The sequence below is a fragment of the Pleurodeles waltl genome, chromosome 7, assembly GCF_031143425.1.
Source record: "Pleurodeles waltl isolate 20211129_DDA chromosome 7, aPleWal1.hap1.20221129, whole genome shotgun sequence".
Classification (NCBI taxonomy): Eukaryota; Metazoa; Chordata; class Amphibia; order Caudata; family Salamandridae; genus Pleurodeles; species Pleurodeles waltl.
In genome coordinates, this window is record NC_090446.1 from 1,124,423,574 (window position 1) to 1,124,441,500 (window position 17,927).

The 17,927-nt window shown below is 42.1% G+C and overlaps 1 protein-coding gene across 2 annotated transcripts in view; it reads left to right on the forward strand.

The window, feature by feature from the left end:
* LOC138245992 (monocarboxylate transporter 6-like) overlaps positions 1 to 15,998 on the forward strand; it is a 154,934-nt gene extending 138,936 nt beyond the window's left edge. The window contains exon 5 of one of the 2 annotated variants that reach the window (XM_069200120.1): positions 14,059 to 15,998. In XM_069200120.1, the coding sequence (XP_069056221.1) occupies positions 14,059 to 14,197 (139 nt within the window). In that variant the 3' untranslated portion in view covers positions 14,198 to 15,998. The remainder of the gene's footprint in view (positions 1 to 14,058) is intronic. The other variant, XM_069200119.1, reaches the window with a different exon arrangement.
* Positions 15,999 to 17,927: the final 1,929 nt, after the last annotated feature.

Sequence of the window (17,927 nt, forward strand, 5' to 3'; positions counted from 1 at the left end):
CAGCTTTGTTAACTTCTGAATGGGACTACCAAAGTTGGTACATCAAGGTATCAAACAACTTGGTACATTCAGCTTGACTTGATGCTCATGTTTTAGAAAGTTGTCCCTCTATTGCCAAAGTTTTCCAGTTGCCATTTGCCGATGCAGGCCAGGAGACAACCTTCTGCCCACATGGGGAGAGGTGTCAACATCTCCCGAGAAAGTTAACAATAGAGACCTGACGCTGGAGATGGGGTTACCTCCTCCTGCAAGGAAGCCACATGGGGTGTTAGCCCAACAGATGAGCTTCAAAGGGGAAGCTACCTTTTGAAGGGCAAATGGTGAACATACATGAGAGGGGGGTGCTCTCTTGTCTGGTTAGACAGGTTGAAATTAGGGTCACAGAGGAGAAAAACCTGACCAAACTAGTTCTTCCATGGGTATGTAGCCCCCAGGGTGGACTACCCAGCTCCACACACCAAGAGAAGGGTTCAGATATTTTGGGAGTGGGGACAGTTGAGCCTTCTGGGATAGCTAGATGCCACACTCCACAGGAAGCTGTCATCAAGTGAGAGGATTCTAAGTTGCCCATTAACTAGTGATTTCAGCTTCCTATAAGGGCACTTTGAGGGCATAAACAGGGCACCCATGGCACCCAGAATTCAGATCTTGCTTGGACTGGAGAGGAGAACCGAAGGACTACCCTGCTGACCTTGAAAATTGCAAAGGAAAGGGAGCATGGAAGTTGGACTACCTGCTACTCATTGGGCTAGTGAAGATGGGACTGTACCTGAGGTGTCCTGCTTATGGAGAAAACTTCCCACAAGCCCAGCCAGAAGCTGAGACTCCATGAGTCAGTTGGATGACTTCCTGTTTGCAGTGCAGGACCACAAAGGCTGAGGAAGCCTGCCTGGGCAAGTTAGTAGTCCAGCTCACCGGATCATCGCTCCTCCTTGCAGCACTGCCCGGGAGATTGAGACCCAACGCCTAAAGTTTGTACTGAGTCTGCTAGACTCAAGTGAGTTGTCGAAGTACAGTTTGGTCACCCAGAAGAAAGGTTATTGCCAAGAGAAGGGAACCTATGTTTTTGTTGTGCTCAGTGACCAGTAATTCAGTGGCAACTGGATTTTTGCTGGACCAAAGATGACTTCAAGGGACGTGGACCCCAGTGGCTAAAGATGCCCCACCGTTGAATAGCACCAGGAAGACCCCACTTGGCCGCACAGTATTTTCAGCATCCTTGAACACCTTCACCATCCTCTATCCCTTGCTTTAGGACCACTCTGTAGAAGTCAATGGTAAATGACCACTGACGTTGGAACTGGACTTAAGACTATGGGCCTCATTATGACCCTGGCGGGCGGTGGAGGCCGCCCGCCAGGATGCCGCCCTCCAAAATACCGCGCCGCGGTCAAAAGACCGCGGCGGGTATTACAAGTTTTCCCCTGGGCTGGCGGGCGGTTGCTGAAAAACCGCCCGCCAGCCCAGGGGAAAACGACCTTCCCACGAGGATGCCGGCTCGTAATCGAGCCGGCGGAGTGGGAAGGTGCGACGGGTGCAGTGGCACCCGTCGCGTATTTCAGTGTCTGCAAGGCAGACACTGAAATACTTTGCGGGGCCCTCTTACGGGGGCCCCTGCCGTGCCCATGCTATTGGCATGGGCACGGCAGGGGCCCCCAGGGGCCCCGCGACCCCCCCTACCGCCATCCTGTTCATGGCGGCTTTCCCGCCATGAACAGGACGGCGGTAGGGGGGGGTCAGAATCCTCATGGCTGCGGAGCGCGCTCCGCAGCCATGGAGGATTCACACGAGCAGCGGAAAGTCAGCGGGAGACCGCTGACTTTCCGCTTCTGACCGCGGCTGAACCGCCGCGGTCAGAATGCTCGTTGGAGCACCGCCAGCCTGTTGGCGGTGCTCCCGTGGTCGGTGGCCCTGGCGGCCACCGGCCGCCAGGGTCAGAATGACCCTCTATGTTTTCTGCCAAGGTAACTGTTTCTTTGGACCATTTCGGTTCACTTGACTGGCTCCCCATCACAGTTGGTCACCCAATGTTTTTCCAAGTAATCACGATTATCCTTGCTGTAACTTTTTATTGAAAACGTTCTAAGTGTCAAACTCATTGAATTTGCCAGTGCTTGTTTGTGGTTGAGTGAACAGCCTTGATTTAGTGTTTCTTTAATAAAAATATACCTCCAAAACACTCTGGTGTTTTTTTTTTTTTGATTAGGTGACCATAAATTCATAAAAAGGTAACCTATTTATATAAATTGGTGTTGGATTTTTCAAGAGTCCTGTTTATTTTCTTGCTGTTTAAATGCTTTATACGTGTTACGTTGTTGAAGCCTGACTGATCGTAGCCACAGCTACCTAGGGTTAAGCTAAGGTTTGACATTTGAAGCCTGACTGGTCCTAAGAAGGGTTGGTAGCGTATTACAGAGTGAGGTCTCACAAGCACACCATAAATACACCCTATTTCCTCACAAGCACTACCAACACCACCTACAAACACACCACAATCTCTCTCTATGTGTATATATATATATATATATATATATATATATATATATATATATATATGTGTGTATATATATATATATATATATATATATATATATATATACATACTTACATCTATGTATGTGTGTGTGTGTGTGTGTATATATATATATATATATATATATATATATATATATCTCAAAACGATACACACTTTGAAGTAATGAATTTAAAAAAAATGAAAAAATGTAGAAGTAAATAGCAAGTAGGTACAAAAACCTAAACTGAGTATGTAGCCAAAAAATCATGGCATAGTTAAAAGAAAAAATGAAAAATGCACTGAGTTAAAAAAGTGAATCATGTACTTAACCAATCACACTGCAATGAAAAGAAGAAAACGAAAGACTACAATAAGGCCATCATGTTAACAGAGCATAGGCATGTCTTCCAAAAAGAAATCCAGCCAAACACAAATATAAAAAAAAAACACAAAAAAGAAAACGTGAATTACACAGACAAGGCAGCAAAGTATGTACTGTAGGCCTAAAAAAGGTAAAGGATAAAAAAATAATGTGGTGAGCAAAAAGTGGGATGGGGAAGTGTATCTTTTGAGTGAGGGCCTAGGGGTACATAAGAGTGTATAGGAAATGTCAGCAAGGGGAGGGAATGAAACCATGCACTGGCAAATCCTGAATGTCTAGGCATAATGTTACAACTCATGCAAACATAGGCATGCAGAAATCATGCATCCATGTGTTAGCACATTAAAAGGCAGAGCAGTTGGCTTTGCTAAAGCTTTGTTATGTTGCCAATTTTGGTGGTGGTATTGTAATGATGGTATTGGCAGTGTTGTGCTGATGCTGGTACTGGTGAAGGTGATGTTTGTATTGTAATTGTAATAGTATTTATATAGCGCTTACTACCCCTGACGAGGCATCAAAGCGCTTTTTGGCAAGTAGCATGCTATTCTGGAACCCATGAGGAATTAGTGGTGGATTAGTATAGGGAAACATGAGTGCAGTTTTAGTATTATTATGAGTTAATTTGAGCAGAGGATATGTGAGTTTGTTAGTTGGATTGACTAGAGTAATGGAGGGATAGAGGAGGGAAGAATCCAGGAGTGTTAATTGGGGGTTCATAGTAATAAGATGAGGCTTGGGATGAGTAAAGGAGAGATGGAGGAGGGAAAAGTCTGCAGAAAGGGTTAGGGAGATCATAGAAGCAGGAGGGGTTTTGGATGAGTCAGAGGTGAGATCATTGAGGGAGAGTTTAGTAGGGTTGTTTGGGAGATAATGGTAGTAAACTGAGGTTTGGAGTAAGCTAAATGTGGAAGAGGAGGAAAGAGCTTCGGCAGAGTTATTTTGGAGATGAGAGTAGTAGAATGGGTTTGGGATGAGTCAGAGTGGGGATGGAGGATAGATTGATAGAGACATGCCAGGGTGATGGGTAGACAAAGTAAAGCTTAGAAGAGAGTAAATTTATATATTTATTTATAATTTGTTATATATATATATATATATATATATATATATATATATATATATATATACACATTTTTGTAATCATTATTTTTATTTAATTTACTTATTCATTATTTTTTTAACTTTAATTTACTTATTTATAATTTTAATTTTATTTATAGATTTTATTTGATTTATTCGTATTTAATTTTTCTCTAGTACAGTAGAACTAGAATAATAAATAGATATGTAAATACATTGTAAAGGAATATATGTTCAAGGAATATAATAATGGGCATAGTAATATGAGAAGAAAGGTAGTATTGTATAAACACAGACTTTCAAGATTTGTAATATTTGAAGTTAAGTGTATTTTTCTTTCCTCAATTTTTGAATAGCAAAATGCTTATGATAATAAAGCATTTGATCAGTGTGATATAAAACGAGAGCAGGGATTCATAAGTATGTAATAGAACAATTTATCTAGGAGCTATGCAATGACCTATGAACATGTTAAGCTTCGAATAGCATACACATATATATATGTATATACACACACATATATACATACACACATGCATACACACACACATATAAACACATATGTATATATTTAACTGTGAGTAAATATACATTTGTTAAACAGGTTTAAAGAGTATGTGTATACTTTATTGTTATGCCATAGTAACGATACATATTTCCTAAAGTACTATAGTACATATCTAGAATATACACATAATCAGATTAAAACTATTTAATAACACAGGCATATGCAGTCCATTGCTGTTTGAGTATGGGGGCTATGAGGGAAAGAACCAACTCTTGAGTAGTCTTCTGAAGGCAAGATAGTTTATCTGTGGATCTTATATTTGGGGGTAATGAATTCTACAGCTTGGCTGCTTAAATGGCGAAGGATGTACCACCTATAGTCTTTTTCTTGTATAGTAGTGTTATAAGGCAGGGTGCCAATCTTGAGCAAAGTTTTCTTTGTTGAATGTATTTGGTTATTTTGTTTCTGATAAAAAGTGGTCCTGTTCCATGTATAGCTTTATGGGTGATACAAAGCAGCTTGAAGGTGGATTGTCTGGCAATGGGTAACCAGTATAGTGCTGTCAAGGCAAGGGAGATGTGGGCTTGTGTCTTTACATGTAATAGTAGCCTAGCAGCGGAGTTCTGAATTTGTAGTTGTTGTATTGGTGAAGTATTGTTGCTGATCTGGTATTGTTGCTGATATGGTATTGTTGCTGGTGTAGTGTTGGTGATGCTGTTGTGGTAATTGTGGTGGTGCGGTACTTGGTTCTAATCAAGTGCCCACATATTAACATGTGTGCATCTCATACACACACACCTTTCTAATTTTCGTTTATCACATCTAGACAGCCGATAAATGACAGTCTAATGTGATAAACCAAAAACAATCAGGAGAGCATGTTAGGGTCAGGCTCGTACTTCAGGTAAGACAAAAGCATTCAAAACGCCTGCTGCAATTAAAAAATATTGCTTTCTTTATACAATGCATGTATGATTTTCATGTTACAAAAAGTGTGAAGATTGAGTTTACTATTTAGATGTAAACTAGCCCTCATATAGCAGTGCACGTTCTCTATAGGAGGCAGAATGGTGAAGCAAAAAACCCAATAGCACAACAGTGAGAAAAAAAGTACAACTCTGGGATTAGCCAACATATGATTGCAGTGTCTCAAGCCAGCAGCTGAAGAGGCTGATCCAACTAAGCTGACACTTCAAGAGGGCTGACTCCATGTAGATTGTAACACAGTCTTGCAGGCAGCCATACTGTCAACTCAGTTCTAATAGATGCACACAGAGATTAATGAAAGGGACGCAGCTCCTCCAGGTAAGACACCATAAGCAGACAAGTGGATAAAGACACCGTTCTGCAATAAAAACAAAACTGAAATGAAGGAGCCAGTGCGAAATTGTTACGGCAACATTTCACTAAAAAAAGCTTTTAGAGCAATATAAAGGACAACTATTTTTATCAAACATTTTTGACTTTTCCTTTTATCTATCTTATTTGCATACAATGCTGTTAATTCAAGCAATTAACTGTGGAAGCAGATTCCTAGTGTAGTAGAAATCTCTAGCTTTCCAGATGATGTTCCCCACAACGAACCTGTCCTTGATCTGCACTGCCTCTTGAAACAGTGGGGACAGTCCCCCCCCTGATGCATAGTCCTCCATCTCTGAAAGGTCTTGCAAATGCACTGGGATCTCGGTTACTGGAATTCAAGCTCTGCTGCCAAGAACCCTCTACCGAGTTCATGCCATTGTGTATAATGCAGAGCTGTAACGTAAAATGATGGGGCCAACCGTTAAGAATCGTCCGGGAGGAGCATGACACTAGCTCTTGGATTCAACGGCTCAAGTAGGTCCCCTGAAGGGTGGGCCCCTACACCAGTGCCAATGGGTTGCAGAGACCTATGTTAGACCACCAGTGGGATGCCTTTGTCCTGGTGTAGAAGGTGCTCAGAACCCTAGTCCCGTTCGCGCATTGTCTGAATACATTTACAGTGAAGCTCGCTGCTGAGAAGAAACAAGCAGGCATTTGCAATGCAATCGGTCTCGCATTTGCTAGAGTTAGAGCTATTGGCATTGTAAATGACAATGTATTTTTACCCATGTGTTTTTGGTTTGGAATGGAGTGGATGTATATGGTATGGTGTGGTGTTGAATTATGTGGCCAGGCTGTCTTATGTTATGCTATGCTTTGTTGTGTTATGTTATTCCATGTTGTATGTTGTGTTATGCTATGTTGTCTTATGTTGTGTTACACTATGTTGTCTTATGCTGTGGTACACTATGCTAGGCTATGTTGTATTGTGTTGTGTCATGCTACGCTATGTTGTTATGTTATGCTGTGTTGCCTTATGGTATGTTATGTTGTGTAATGTTATGATAGGCCATGATGTCTTATGTTGTGTTACATTATGTTATGCTATGTTGTGCTGTTAGGCTATGTTGTCTTATGTTATGGTATGTTGTCTTATGTTGTGTTACGTTACGTTATGCTATGTTATGTTGTTATTTTATGCCATGCTATATTGTGTTATGTTATGCTGTGTTATGTAATGCTGTGTTCTGTTATGTTATCTTGTGTTATGTTATGCTATGCTATGTTACGCTGTTATGTTGTGCTGTGCTAGGTTGTGTTATGTTATGCTATGTTGTATTGTGCTATGTTGTGCTATGTTATGCTGTGCTATGTTGTGCTATGTTATGCTATGTTGTGTTATGTTATGGTATGTTGTGCAACTTTTTGTAACTTTGTATCTCTTGTAACGAAACTCGTTTAAGTCTAAAGCCTGTAATACCTTTTGGTAATGTCAGCACTATGTAAATTTTCAAAATAAATAACTCCAACATATTCATTCGTTTTCGCATTTGGAGATATGGGTCCTGTGGACGTGTGCAGGAACTGAATGCACACATTCTGAAGCTGAAGGTGCACTCTTCTAATTTTCAGAGAAAATCATTACATTTCACTGGGGACTTATGTGAGTGTCATAAACAATACCCGAGTAAGCAAACATTGTGTGAGCTTCTTGTTTCCTATAAAGGCGATGTTGCTCTGAGAGTTAGGCTTTCCATTTCCAGGACAGCAATCTCAACCATGGATCCTACTGAGGTCTAGGACATGATTCCCCACTTTTGTTTTATATTTTTATTTGAACCACATTGACGGATTGTAATAACATTTATCTGGTTCCACACATTAAACATTTCTTTGGTCACAAGAACTACATTATTATTATTATCGTTGTTGTTGTTACTATTATTGTACAGACACAGTCAGTCTCACGGTGACCACAAGGGAGCCAGTGTTATTTGCCTGCCCAGTGCCCACAGAGGTGCCTGTCAGTTAGGCTCCATGAAATTCAGAAAGCGCGAGGAGACCTTGTCCAAAGCTGCTCTGCTAAAGGAACCTCAGCTACCGCATGGCTGCCTATATGACAAAATGCCATCCCTTCTCAGAAACTGTCAGGAGAGGAGAGTTGTACTGTGTGTTAAATGGCTTTGGTGACTTTGGAAAGGAAGGTCCCTCCGTGACTTTGGCGGGATAAGCTGCTGCGCAGATGAGAGATGACATCGCCTGCTAAAAGGCTGTTCACCTGAATGTCTCTCAGGGAAGCTTAATGATAGTTTGAAATGCCACCCTTTCTTGGGTGATATGCGGAGAAAAGAGATGGTGACTCTGTTAGCTGAAGCTCAGATTCCCCTGCCAGTGTTTGAAACGGTGAAATAATGTCAGCCTTTCTCCGGTTATATGCAGAGCGGAGATGTCATGTTTCAAGTTACAAGGCTGTCTGCTAGAGGTAGCTCAGTTTCATGATGGTTTGAAATGATGAAACGATACCCCCTTTCAGATGCTATGTGACAGGAGAGTAAGCAGTGCATATAAATTATCTGCCGTTTCAGAGGGAGTTCAGTTTCCTCATTTATCGTTTGAAATGATTGCAGATCGGCCCTTCAACTGTGACATGCTAAGAGGAGAGGTGGCAGTACGCAGAAAAAATTGGTCATCCCTGCCTCATAATTTTCTGCCATGTTTTGGTGGTCACTGGCGGCTACTTACATCAGAATTTACAAGCCCTTGAGGAGAGATGATAAGATGAGTGCACTGCCTCGAGTTTTGTAAACACTGAACAGAAATTGGAAAATAAGGCTGGAAAAGTAATTTCTTTTTGTGTTAACAGAATGAAGAGCCTTGCGAGTGTTCCTGCCTAGCATTTCAGCAAAGCTTTAATGAAGTTAAAAATAGCAGAGCAGCCTGAGAAGATTTATGGCCCCACTAAAGTAGATAAGCAATGCCCTGTGTGCGGATGTCCAGATGGGTGGCTCTGCAAGGATCACATCATTGCTTCTAGGTTTAGTTACATTCTATGAGAAAGGGCATATTGTGGTTTTCCTGAGCAGGGAGCTAAACGTTTAAGCTTATATATAAACGCACAAAAATAAGCTTACTTCAAGATTAAATCAACACGTGCGGGCGCTGGGCTGTACTGAAAAAACGCCTAGTAACTGCCTTTTATTAAAGATTTAATGGTGGAGCAAATGTAAACAAGGATAGCACTGGAATAAAGCCAAAACAAATGTCAGTGAAGTGGAAGGAGGTTGGAGGAACAGAATGCTGCAATAAAACGAAGGCATCTACCAGCCTAAAGCATCCAGAGTGAAAAGGCAGCAACAAAAATATGCCAAAGGAGTACATCACAGCAACAGATAAAGAAACCAAAGTTGAATAATACAATAGTTGGTCACTGCTCTGAAACAGAAAAAGGAGGTAGGAAAAGACAGAACTAACCTCTAGTGAACAAGAATTTTTAAAGGACACTGCAACCAACAGATTAGATCGCTTTAAGCCATAAGAAGTATACTAAGAGTTTACACGAGGTCGAAAGCTTACGCTCAACCTAAAAATGCACAAGTTTGAAAGTCCTTGATTGCCAAATTGGCTGCCAAGATCTCATTCTGTAGAGCACTTTGTGTCTGGGAGCTGAAACGACTGCTACAGGTCTGAGTCGCAAAGCTGTGGTTGCTCCAAGAGTTGTTGCTCACTGTCTGATTCTTATAATAAACCACCAATGCTTACAATGGTCTAATATAGAATTTTAGATAAAAAGACAACAAGAGCAAAGCTTGAGTTGTCTATGACGTCATTCAGAACTCTGAGGTGAAAACATCCCCGTAATTCACTTTTTTCCAATGTATAATTTCATGTATAGCCCCAAATATCATCTGCCATTGCTTTTGTCTGCTAGGCAGTGGCATATGAGTAATAGGGAAGCCTTGCGTAATGTGACCCAAATGTGAAAAAATACTTTACCTGCCATCCTTAACCAACAGCACCAACTTCCCTGCCTTTCTTTTGCCTCCTTGCCTTTCTTTTGCCTCCTGCAGCTTTTCTTTTTGATTTCAGTCAAAGCAGACAAGCAGTTTTCTGTAAGCCCTGTCAGCCTGGCCTTAAAGGCCTTTATGACAAAGCAAACCAATTTTGTCATCAATTGTTGCAGTGTCATAGCAGTGAATTACAGGAGCGGCTTGCAGTACTAAAAAGGGGCAGGGTGGTGCGCAGGTGGGGGGCAATCAATTAAAAAAAAAGTACCTGTGCCACCGTCACCACCATGCTGCTCCTCTCCTCTCCAGACAGGCTGCAGGCACAGGCTTCCAGCCTGCCCTGCGGCCAGTCCTGACGCTGCTAAGAGCAGCGTCCGGATTGGCTGGGAGTGCCCGGCCGGCCAAACATACATGCGCAGTGAGGGGGAGTCTGCGGGGGGGGGAGATTGGGTTGGGGAGATGCGCCTGATGAATAATCAGATTTAGAATCTGGTGTTGACAATAAAGGCCTCACATGAAAGCCATGCATAACAAGAGTCTAACCGCGTCGCTGTATGCTGTTGTTGTGATGGTAGAATGTATTTGGTCTATGTAGTGGCCTATGTAATGAATTAGAATGTAGGACTATGGGATGTAGGATGGTAGAATGTTGAGAGAGTGGATTTGAGGTAGGCGGTTGCTGTTGGGACGGACAAGAGCAGCGCATATTGTGTGTTATGTGCCTGAGCTGTTAGTGCTGGAAAAAAACTTGTGAAAATACATCTGATTTGTGGATTACTTCACAACAAATTTCGTGATGAGGATGGGATCCGAACCCAAGCGTGCATAGCACAATAGATTAGGGAGTCAAGAATAAAATCGCCGATTGGTGGAGTAGAATGCCTTTGGTAGAATCAGACGAAAAGGTGAATGAATTTGAGGATTATTGTGTAGCTGATGTAGTGGATTACGTTCAGGGTATTACTGAAGAAGAGTGGAACAAGGCGTCAGGAGAAGATGCAACATTACTTAAAGTACAAACTTTGTTATGTGAAGGGTGGGCACCAAAAAATGATCTGGAAGGAAGTTTGAGTGATTTGGGAAGTGAAAGAAGAATTTCCATGGAAAACAATAGATTAATGCGTAATGGTAAGCTCATTCCTCCAGAGGCACTTAGGAACAAAATACTGGATATTTGCCATGGTGGTCATTTAGGTATATCAAAGACAAAGAGCAAAATTAAAGAGTTGTATTGGTGGCCAGGAGTAGACGTGGCTATCGAAAGAAAAGTGAGGGAATGTATTCTATGTAATGAGTTAGAGAAAAGCTTATCTACCTTTAAACCACCATTGTGTCCGATTAGGTGTCTGGACATGCCTTGGGAAAAAATAGGCCTGGACATAACGAGATCTATACATGCAAAGGAAGGATCCAAATACACAGTGGTAGTGATTGATCATTTCTCTAAATGGCCAGAAATAGACATTATGAGTAGGGTTGATTCTCAGGCTATTGTTTAATATTTGGATAAGGTTTTTTTGAGAGAGGGGTTGCCTAAAGTCATTGTAACGGATAATGGGTCGCAATTCCTTTCTGACAGATTTAAAGCTTTATTGTTAGGGTGTGGTATGAAACATGTTACTACTTCAAACTATCATCCAGCAGGTAATGATGCTGTAGAGCGTTTTAACAGGGTACTGAAGAACAGCATACAGTTAGCAGAAAGTGCAAAATTGTTTTGGGAAAGAGAGGTGTGGAGAACAGTTTGGTTGTTTAGGACTACACCTTTTAGTTCCACGGGTTACAGTCCTTTTGAAATTATGAGAAGAAGGGTTCCATTAAGAAAAGATAATATAGGCTGGATGTTTAGTGGTAGGAAGAGTAAGTGGACAGCTGAGGCTGTCAAAAAGAATATTATGGTCACACAAACACGGTCAAAAAAATATTATAATACAATTCACAAATGTAAAGTAGTAAATGTGCAGGCTGGTGATTGGGTAAAGGTGAAGGTTCCCATGTTAAAGAAATAGAAAGGAAAATTCTATCCACCTTTAAAGGTTGTGAAAGTCCTATGTAATGCAGTGTTGCTTGAGGACGGAAAAGTATGGCATTTGAGCTGTGTTGCGCCATACAAAGGGAGGAACAAAGTTAATGTGGATAAGGCTATTTGGTTGATGGATTAGGCAACTGGAAAAGATAAGCATACGCAGGGTGAGAATAACGTCCCAAGTCAAGATGTTGTGGTTACACAAACGCTTAACCATAACAAAGTTTCTGTGCAAGGCAGTGGTACAGCTGATAAAGTGGATACATTTAGTAGGGGTGGAAGGAAAATCACTAGACCTGGTAAGTTTAGTGACTGTGTGTAGCTGCGGGAAATACGTTTTAGGTCAAAATATTGTATACAGAAAATGTAACTTATAAGGGTTTGTGGTAATCGTTGTATGAAATTGCTAATACCACAGCCAAGTTCTTTTAGTGTAAATCTTGATGCATAACTTGTTGTTTTTATATTTAAAAAAAATAATTGATAGTTATAAATTTAAGGGGGGAGATGTGTTGTGATGGTAGAATGTATTTGGTCTAAGTATTGGCCTACGTAATGGATTAGAATGTAGGACTATGGAATGTAGGATGGTAGAATGTGGAGAGAGTGGATTTGAGGTAGGCAGTTACGGTTGGGACTTACAAGAGCAGCGCGTATTGTGCGTTATGTGCTGGGGCTGTTTCTGCTGGAAATAAACCTGTGAAAATACATCTGATTCGTGGATTACTTCCAACAGCTGTCTGCAATAATATTGGATTACTAGACAGCCAGCATGTGGTCAGATGTGACTACTATCCAGCGGTGGTGCAACTCAAAATTATGCCCTACTCCTGCAAAATGTGATGAGAGACGCTTGAGTCTCCCATATGTCACAGATTTTCATTTTCAATTGGCTGATCTGGGGGCCCCTGAAGGAGTGCCACACCTAGCACCAAAGGGACTGCAGCGACCTGCATCATGCCCCTGCTGCCCAGTGGGAAGTTATAATTGTGATCCAAAATAAGGAGCAGTGCTCCAGTTCGACCGTCATTGACATATGTACACCCTCATTTCCATGCCTTCTATATCACTTGCATCAGCTATTACCAGAATTGTCGGACAGCAATGGTACATTTACAATGTAGAATCCTCGAATTATTTGATAAATTATATATTCTAGAGTGTCTTTATATTCAGTGATCATATCAATTGCTGTAATTGGTAATACCTTTTGCAAAACGTACACCCTGTTACCAATGGATGTATTTTGTTAAACCCAAAAAGGTTCTTAAATACAATCAAAGCAAAGGGCTAGCACAATCACATGACTGGTGTACTTTAGTCTTATCAATACTACTACACTAGTTACCTTAAATTTCTTTGTATTCAACGTTTTATACTTCTATTAATTTGGGTTGTTCAGGTTCCAATTTCAATGTTATCAAAAGACTAACAGGTGTCTCGTCCAAAACGACGACTTTCATCTCACTGTAACACACATTCATTGTTGTTGTATTAGATCTAAATATGACCCCCAACACACTGCAGCGATTTAAATGACATTAGCTATATCCTACACCATGTACCACCATCTACCCCTACACCACTTACATATAATCCCACCAACCACCTGTACACCATGCACCCCTGCATCTTACTCTTAATGTGCCCCATATGCACCATACAGGTCGTACACATGCTACCATATATATATATATCAACTCGCACACCTACACTACCACCACAGCTACTCTTTTAAAATACGTACTGAAAGCAGGCGCTGTATTTTGATGTATTGTAATCCTCTAGACTCCAGTAACCTCATTTTAAAGAAAACGTCAGTTTCACAAACATTTACTTGGATAACTTCTTCTATTGTTTCAATAGTATTCTTGTTACAAGAAGGCCCACCGATCAGTGCTGCTAAGGCAGGCCTTGAAGTGCAGCTGTCATTCAAGCCATTCCCCATTTTATATGGCAACAGTAGGTTTTTCTGTCCTTGAGGAATGGGTGATGTGTGCAAGCCAGCTTTGGTGGAGCATGGCACACCTGTTAGAGGCTACATGACGACCCCATATGGGGGTGGAGCAAGTCATGGCTTGGGGTATGTTTCAAAAGGATAACGTTTATGGAGAAAATGTGGTTCGGAATAAAAATATATAATATGAGATGTTGTATGATATATTTTATGGGTCCGTTTGTTTGTAATGGGTTCAGTTCTTAATGTTATCGACCTTAACTTTCTTCCTTATGTCTGCATAGGACTCCTGGTGGACATCACAGGTCATTATCACTATGTCTTCCATGTCACTGCAGTCATCGTGTGCTCATCTGCTGTCTTCATGGGCCTCTCAGCATTTGTGCTCAAGAGAAAAGAGGCCAAACTCCAGGGAGCAGCTAAATTGGCCCCCAGAGAGGCCCTCATGGATGAAGCGGTCACGCCAGAACAAGCACCTGAGGTGGTGTTTGTCAGAAGCATCTGAGGTGGTATGATATGGAAGTCCAAGGTAAAGATAGAAAAAGCATGTCAAGGACAGGATCTGCTGAACGATAGCAGCATTTTCTTATCTGCAGCAACATTATCCCCATTTCCAGGGACAGTGTCCACTTTGGGACTGCTCTGAATTCAAACCGACATTGGGATTACATGCCCCAAATGCTTCTGCCTATGGCTATGGCTTCCGCCTATGAGGAAGACATTTCATCAAATCACTTCCAGCGTAATCACTACAAACCAGAGGAAGACATTTCACTAAGCCACCACCAGTATCATTGTTGCCAACCAGAAGAAGCCACCTCCTCCAGTGTTGCGGTCTGAAAATGGCGACCGACACTTTCTCAAGTCACCACCTATGTAGTTATCACACACTGGGGGACATGTCGCCCATACTCGCATCAGTGTATGTGTCTGAAACTGAAGGAAGACCTGTTGCTAAAGCTTCCCCCATTTTCATCTTCGTAAACCTCATTAAGGTATTTCAACCTCTAGTCTCATTGCCTTAGGGAAAGAAATTACATAAAATCAGCACAAGAATAATCATTACAGGCATAATGAAGACAGTTCAGCGAGCCACCACAGTAGCATTTTCGTGAACTGGTAGTAGAACAAAACACCAACAGTGTAATCTTTTCACACCAATAAGAAGATATTACACTAAGTTACCAATAGTGTCATCATTTCAAAACCGGGAGGAGGACATTTCTCCAGAACACCTCCACTGTCAGTTATTCTATCTACGCAAAACTATTTTTCTAAATGCGCCATCACTATTATTGCCTTAAACCAGTGTGAAATATTTGCCAAGCAATCGTCAGTATCAACTCATGACTAATGTCGTTTTTGTCTAAATCATGAGAACAGACATTTCACCAATCCACCTTCCCCATCATCATCCAAAAGTAGACGCATACATCTAAAGGTCACCTACAGCTTCATCGTCTGAAACCTGAGATGGCCAGTTCACCCTCTCACCACCAGATGCATCGAGTCAAGTTCCATGAAGAGTTTTCTTGAAGCCACTATTCTGAAATTGTCTCAAACCAGATGTCTCCTCAAGACTTTGCAGAGTCAGTGAACTGAAGACACTTTCCCCTTCAGATAAATGTGTTCTAGCCAACAGAAATGTCACTGGGGTACAGACTGCAGGAATGAGCATGGGATGGCAGTTGAGAGGTGACTTGAAGTCACAGAATGCACCAACTCCCTCACCTTTGATGAATAGGGTAGGGCCACACCTAACAGCAGTGACCCCGGGGCTGCACTTTGTGTTACCAAATGAAATGCCATAACTTACAAACTAAGCACAATGGAGAGACAAATGAAGACTCTTCTAAGCCAAATTAAGCTAATCTAGCTCCATATGAAGCATTAGATTATCACATGATGCACCTTCAGTTCGTAATGGAGCTCCATCCCTACAGCACATATAACTCCTGATTTACCAAATAACGATCCTTCATTATGTTATTTTTAAATATTCACTAACAACGCTCGAGGAAACACTTTATTATTAAATCCATCGACTGTGAAGGTCTGCTATCGTTTGATGACATTTTTCAGATCCTTTTTGTACTGTAATCCTTTATTGTCTAATATTGATGTACATACATTTTGCATCTTTTTAATCTTTTAGCATATTTTATGTATTTATATGCATTGTTTGCGATTTAAGTGTCTTCTGTGGAAGCAATTTTCTGAAATAAAATAAATGAAAAGGGCTGTCGTGTTAGCAATTATTACATACCTCGCTCTGTACCCATTCCTGTTTTCTGGAACTCTCTCGCTTTATAACTAGGTTTGCCGTTTACAAGCACTCATTTATACATAGCGTCAGGAGGCTGGAATTTGGAGGGTGTTGGTGAGAGTGTTTGCCGTCTTGCCATGGTTCACCACCATGCCCCAATTTCCCTATCTCAGTGAAACTGACCCTCATAAGGTGGTGATAATTTTGAACCCTGGCATCAGTGTGTCCTGCCTTCCCTCGCAGAACTTGATTGGGAGAGCTGCTTTACCATCCACGTTCATTAGGCTGAAGTGATAGTACAGCAGAGACAGTGTTTCTGTCCTTTAAACATGAAACTAACCACAAACTCGCATTTTTTCATTTCCACATCCTATCTATATCAAACAATGAAGGTTAACAGTCATATTTTGTGTCTGAAAGTCTACTCTCAAGGCAACGTAAAAGAAAACCTCAAGCGTTAGACAGCACATTGACCTTACGGGCTTAGACATCTACTGCTCAGATTACAGAGACATTAGACAATACACGTGCATGCACAGATGTCCTTTTAAGCTTATTGTCCCACGACATCTGGGAGTTTTCTGAAAATGCACACATTTTCCCGTGAAACATTAGCTCTTCGTTTTTGGTAAATAACCAAATTTTTTTAAAGCAAAAAGCTTGCTATTTCTTTTAGATACTATTTTCCCCAAATACATTTTATTTTGTTAATAAATAACATACACGCATAAAACCTCTTAACAAGAAAGAAAAGGCAGGTGTGTTCTCACCTTCCAAACACACAGGCACTCTACACACATAGACTAGGGCAAGGGAAGGTGACTCTCTATATGGAGATGTTGAAATCTTAATCTGATAGAGACTTCTAGTTGCAGATTCCTTACCTTCGAATTTCCCCCAGGTGTGAGACTGGATCTGGAGATTTTTCTTCGAGAAATACCGTTGCGCGTCGGTAGGTGGCGTCGATCGACTCCGCGGGCATCGAAGTCGCCGTGATGACGTTGGGATTAGTATATAGAGGCCAACTTTCACGCAGTGACGTCAGTTCTTTTCTTCCGCGTCACACATTGATCCGTAGAAGAGCTATCCTGGTCTCTTTTTGACCGACTTTGACCGTTTTGTCGAGCTTTTGTGAGAAATTTGGTGCTTCGAGGATGTCCCCGAAGACCGGTTTCAAGCCATGCAAGGACTGTCATCGTACGATGGTGACGGATCCCCACAAGGATTGTCTGTGGTGTCTTGAGCGCAACCACGACCCAAAGTCGTGCTTCGAGTGCTGGGCCATGCACTTGAAGGCTTTGAGGGAGCGGTCGCTAAAGCTCATGGCGGCCCGGCACTCGATCCCGCGTAAGTCCCAGTCTCGATCAAGAGGAAGGTCTCGAGACCAGTCGCGGAGCCATCACCACTCGTCTTCTTCCAAATCCTCAGGTCAAGGTAAGAAGAAGTCGTCGAAAAGATCCCATCGCTCTCCGACTTCACCCTGTCGCTTGACTGATGCGACGCCGGAGGAGTGTCCACGCACAAGGCCTCTGTCCCAGGAGCCTGCGTCTGGGTCGGCTCCGCACTTCCCCGAATTTCCCAGAGCCAGAGCGACCCCCGCCCAGCTTAAAGAGTTTTATGAGGCCATGCGCCTCATCTTTGGGTAGTTCAACCCCGATACGGCGCCTTTGGGCCCAAGAGGTTTGGGTGAGGGGCCTTTGGGTTCCACGCCGGCGGCTTCGGCTCCGGCCAGAAAGGTCACCTCCGGATCCGCTCGCAGATCCACACCAGCGCCGGTCGCACCCTTGAGACCTTCCCGGGTCGATTGTTGACGCTCCTGATGTCGGTAGTGCCCACTATCAACATCAACTCGATTCTTATCCCTGACGACTCGGAGTCGGAGCGGCA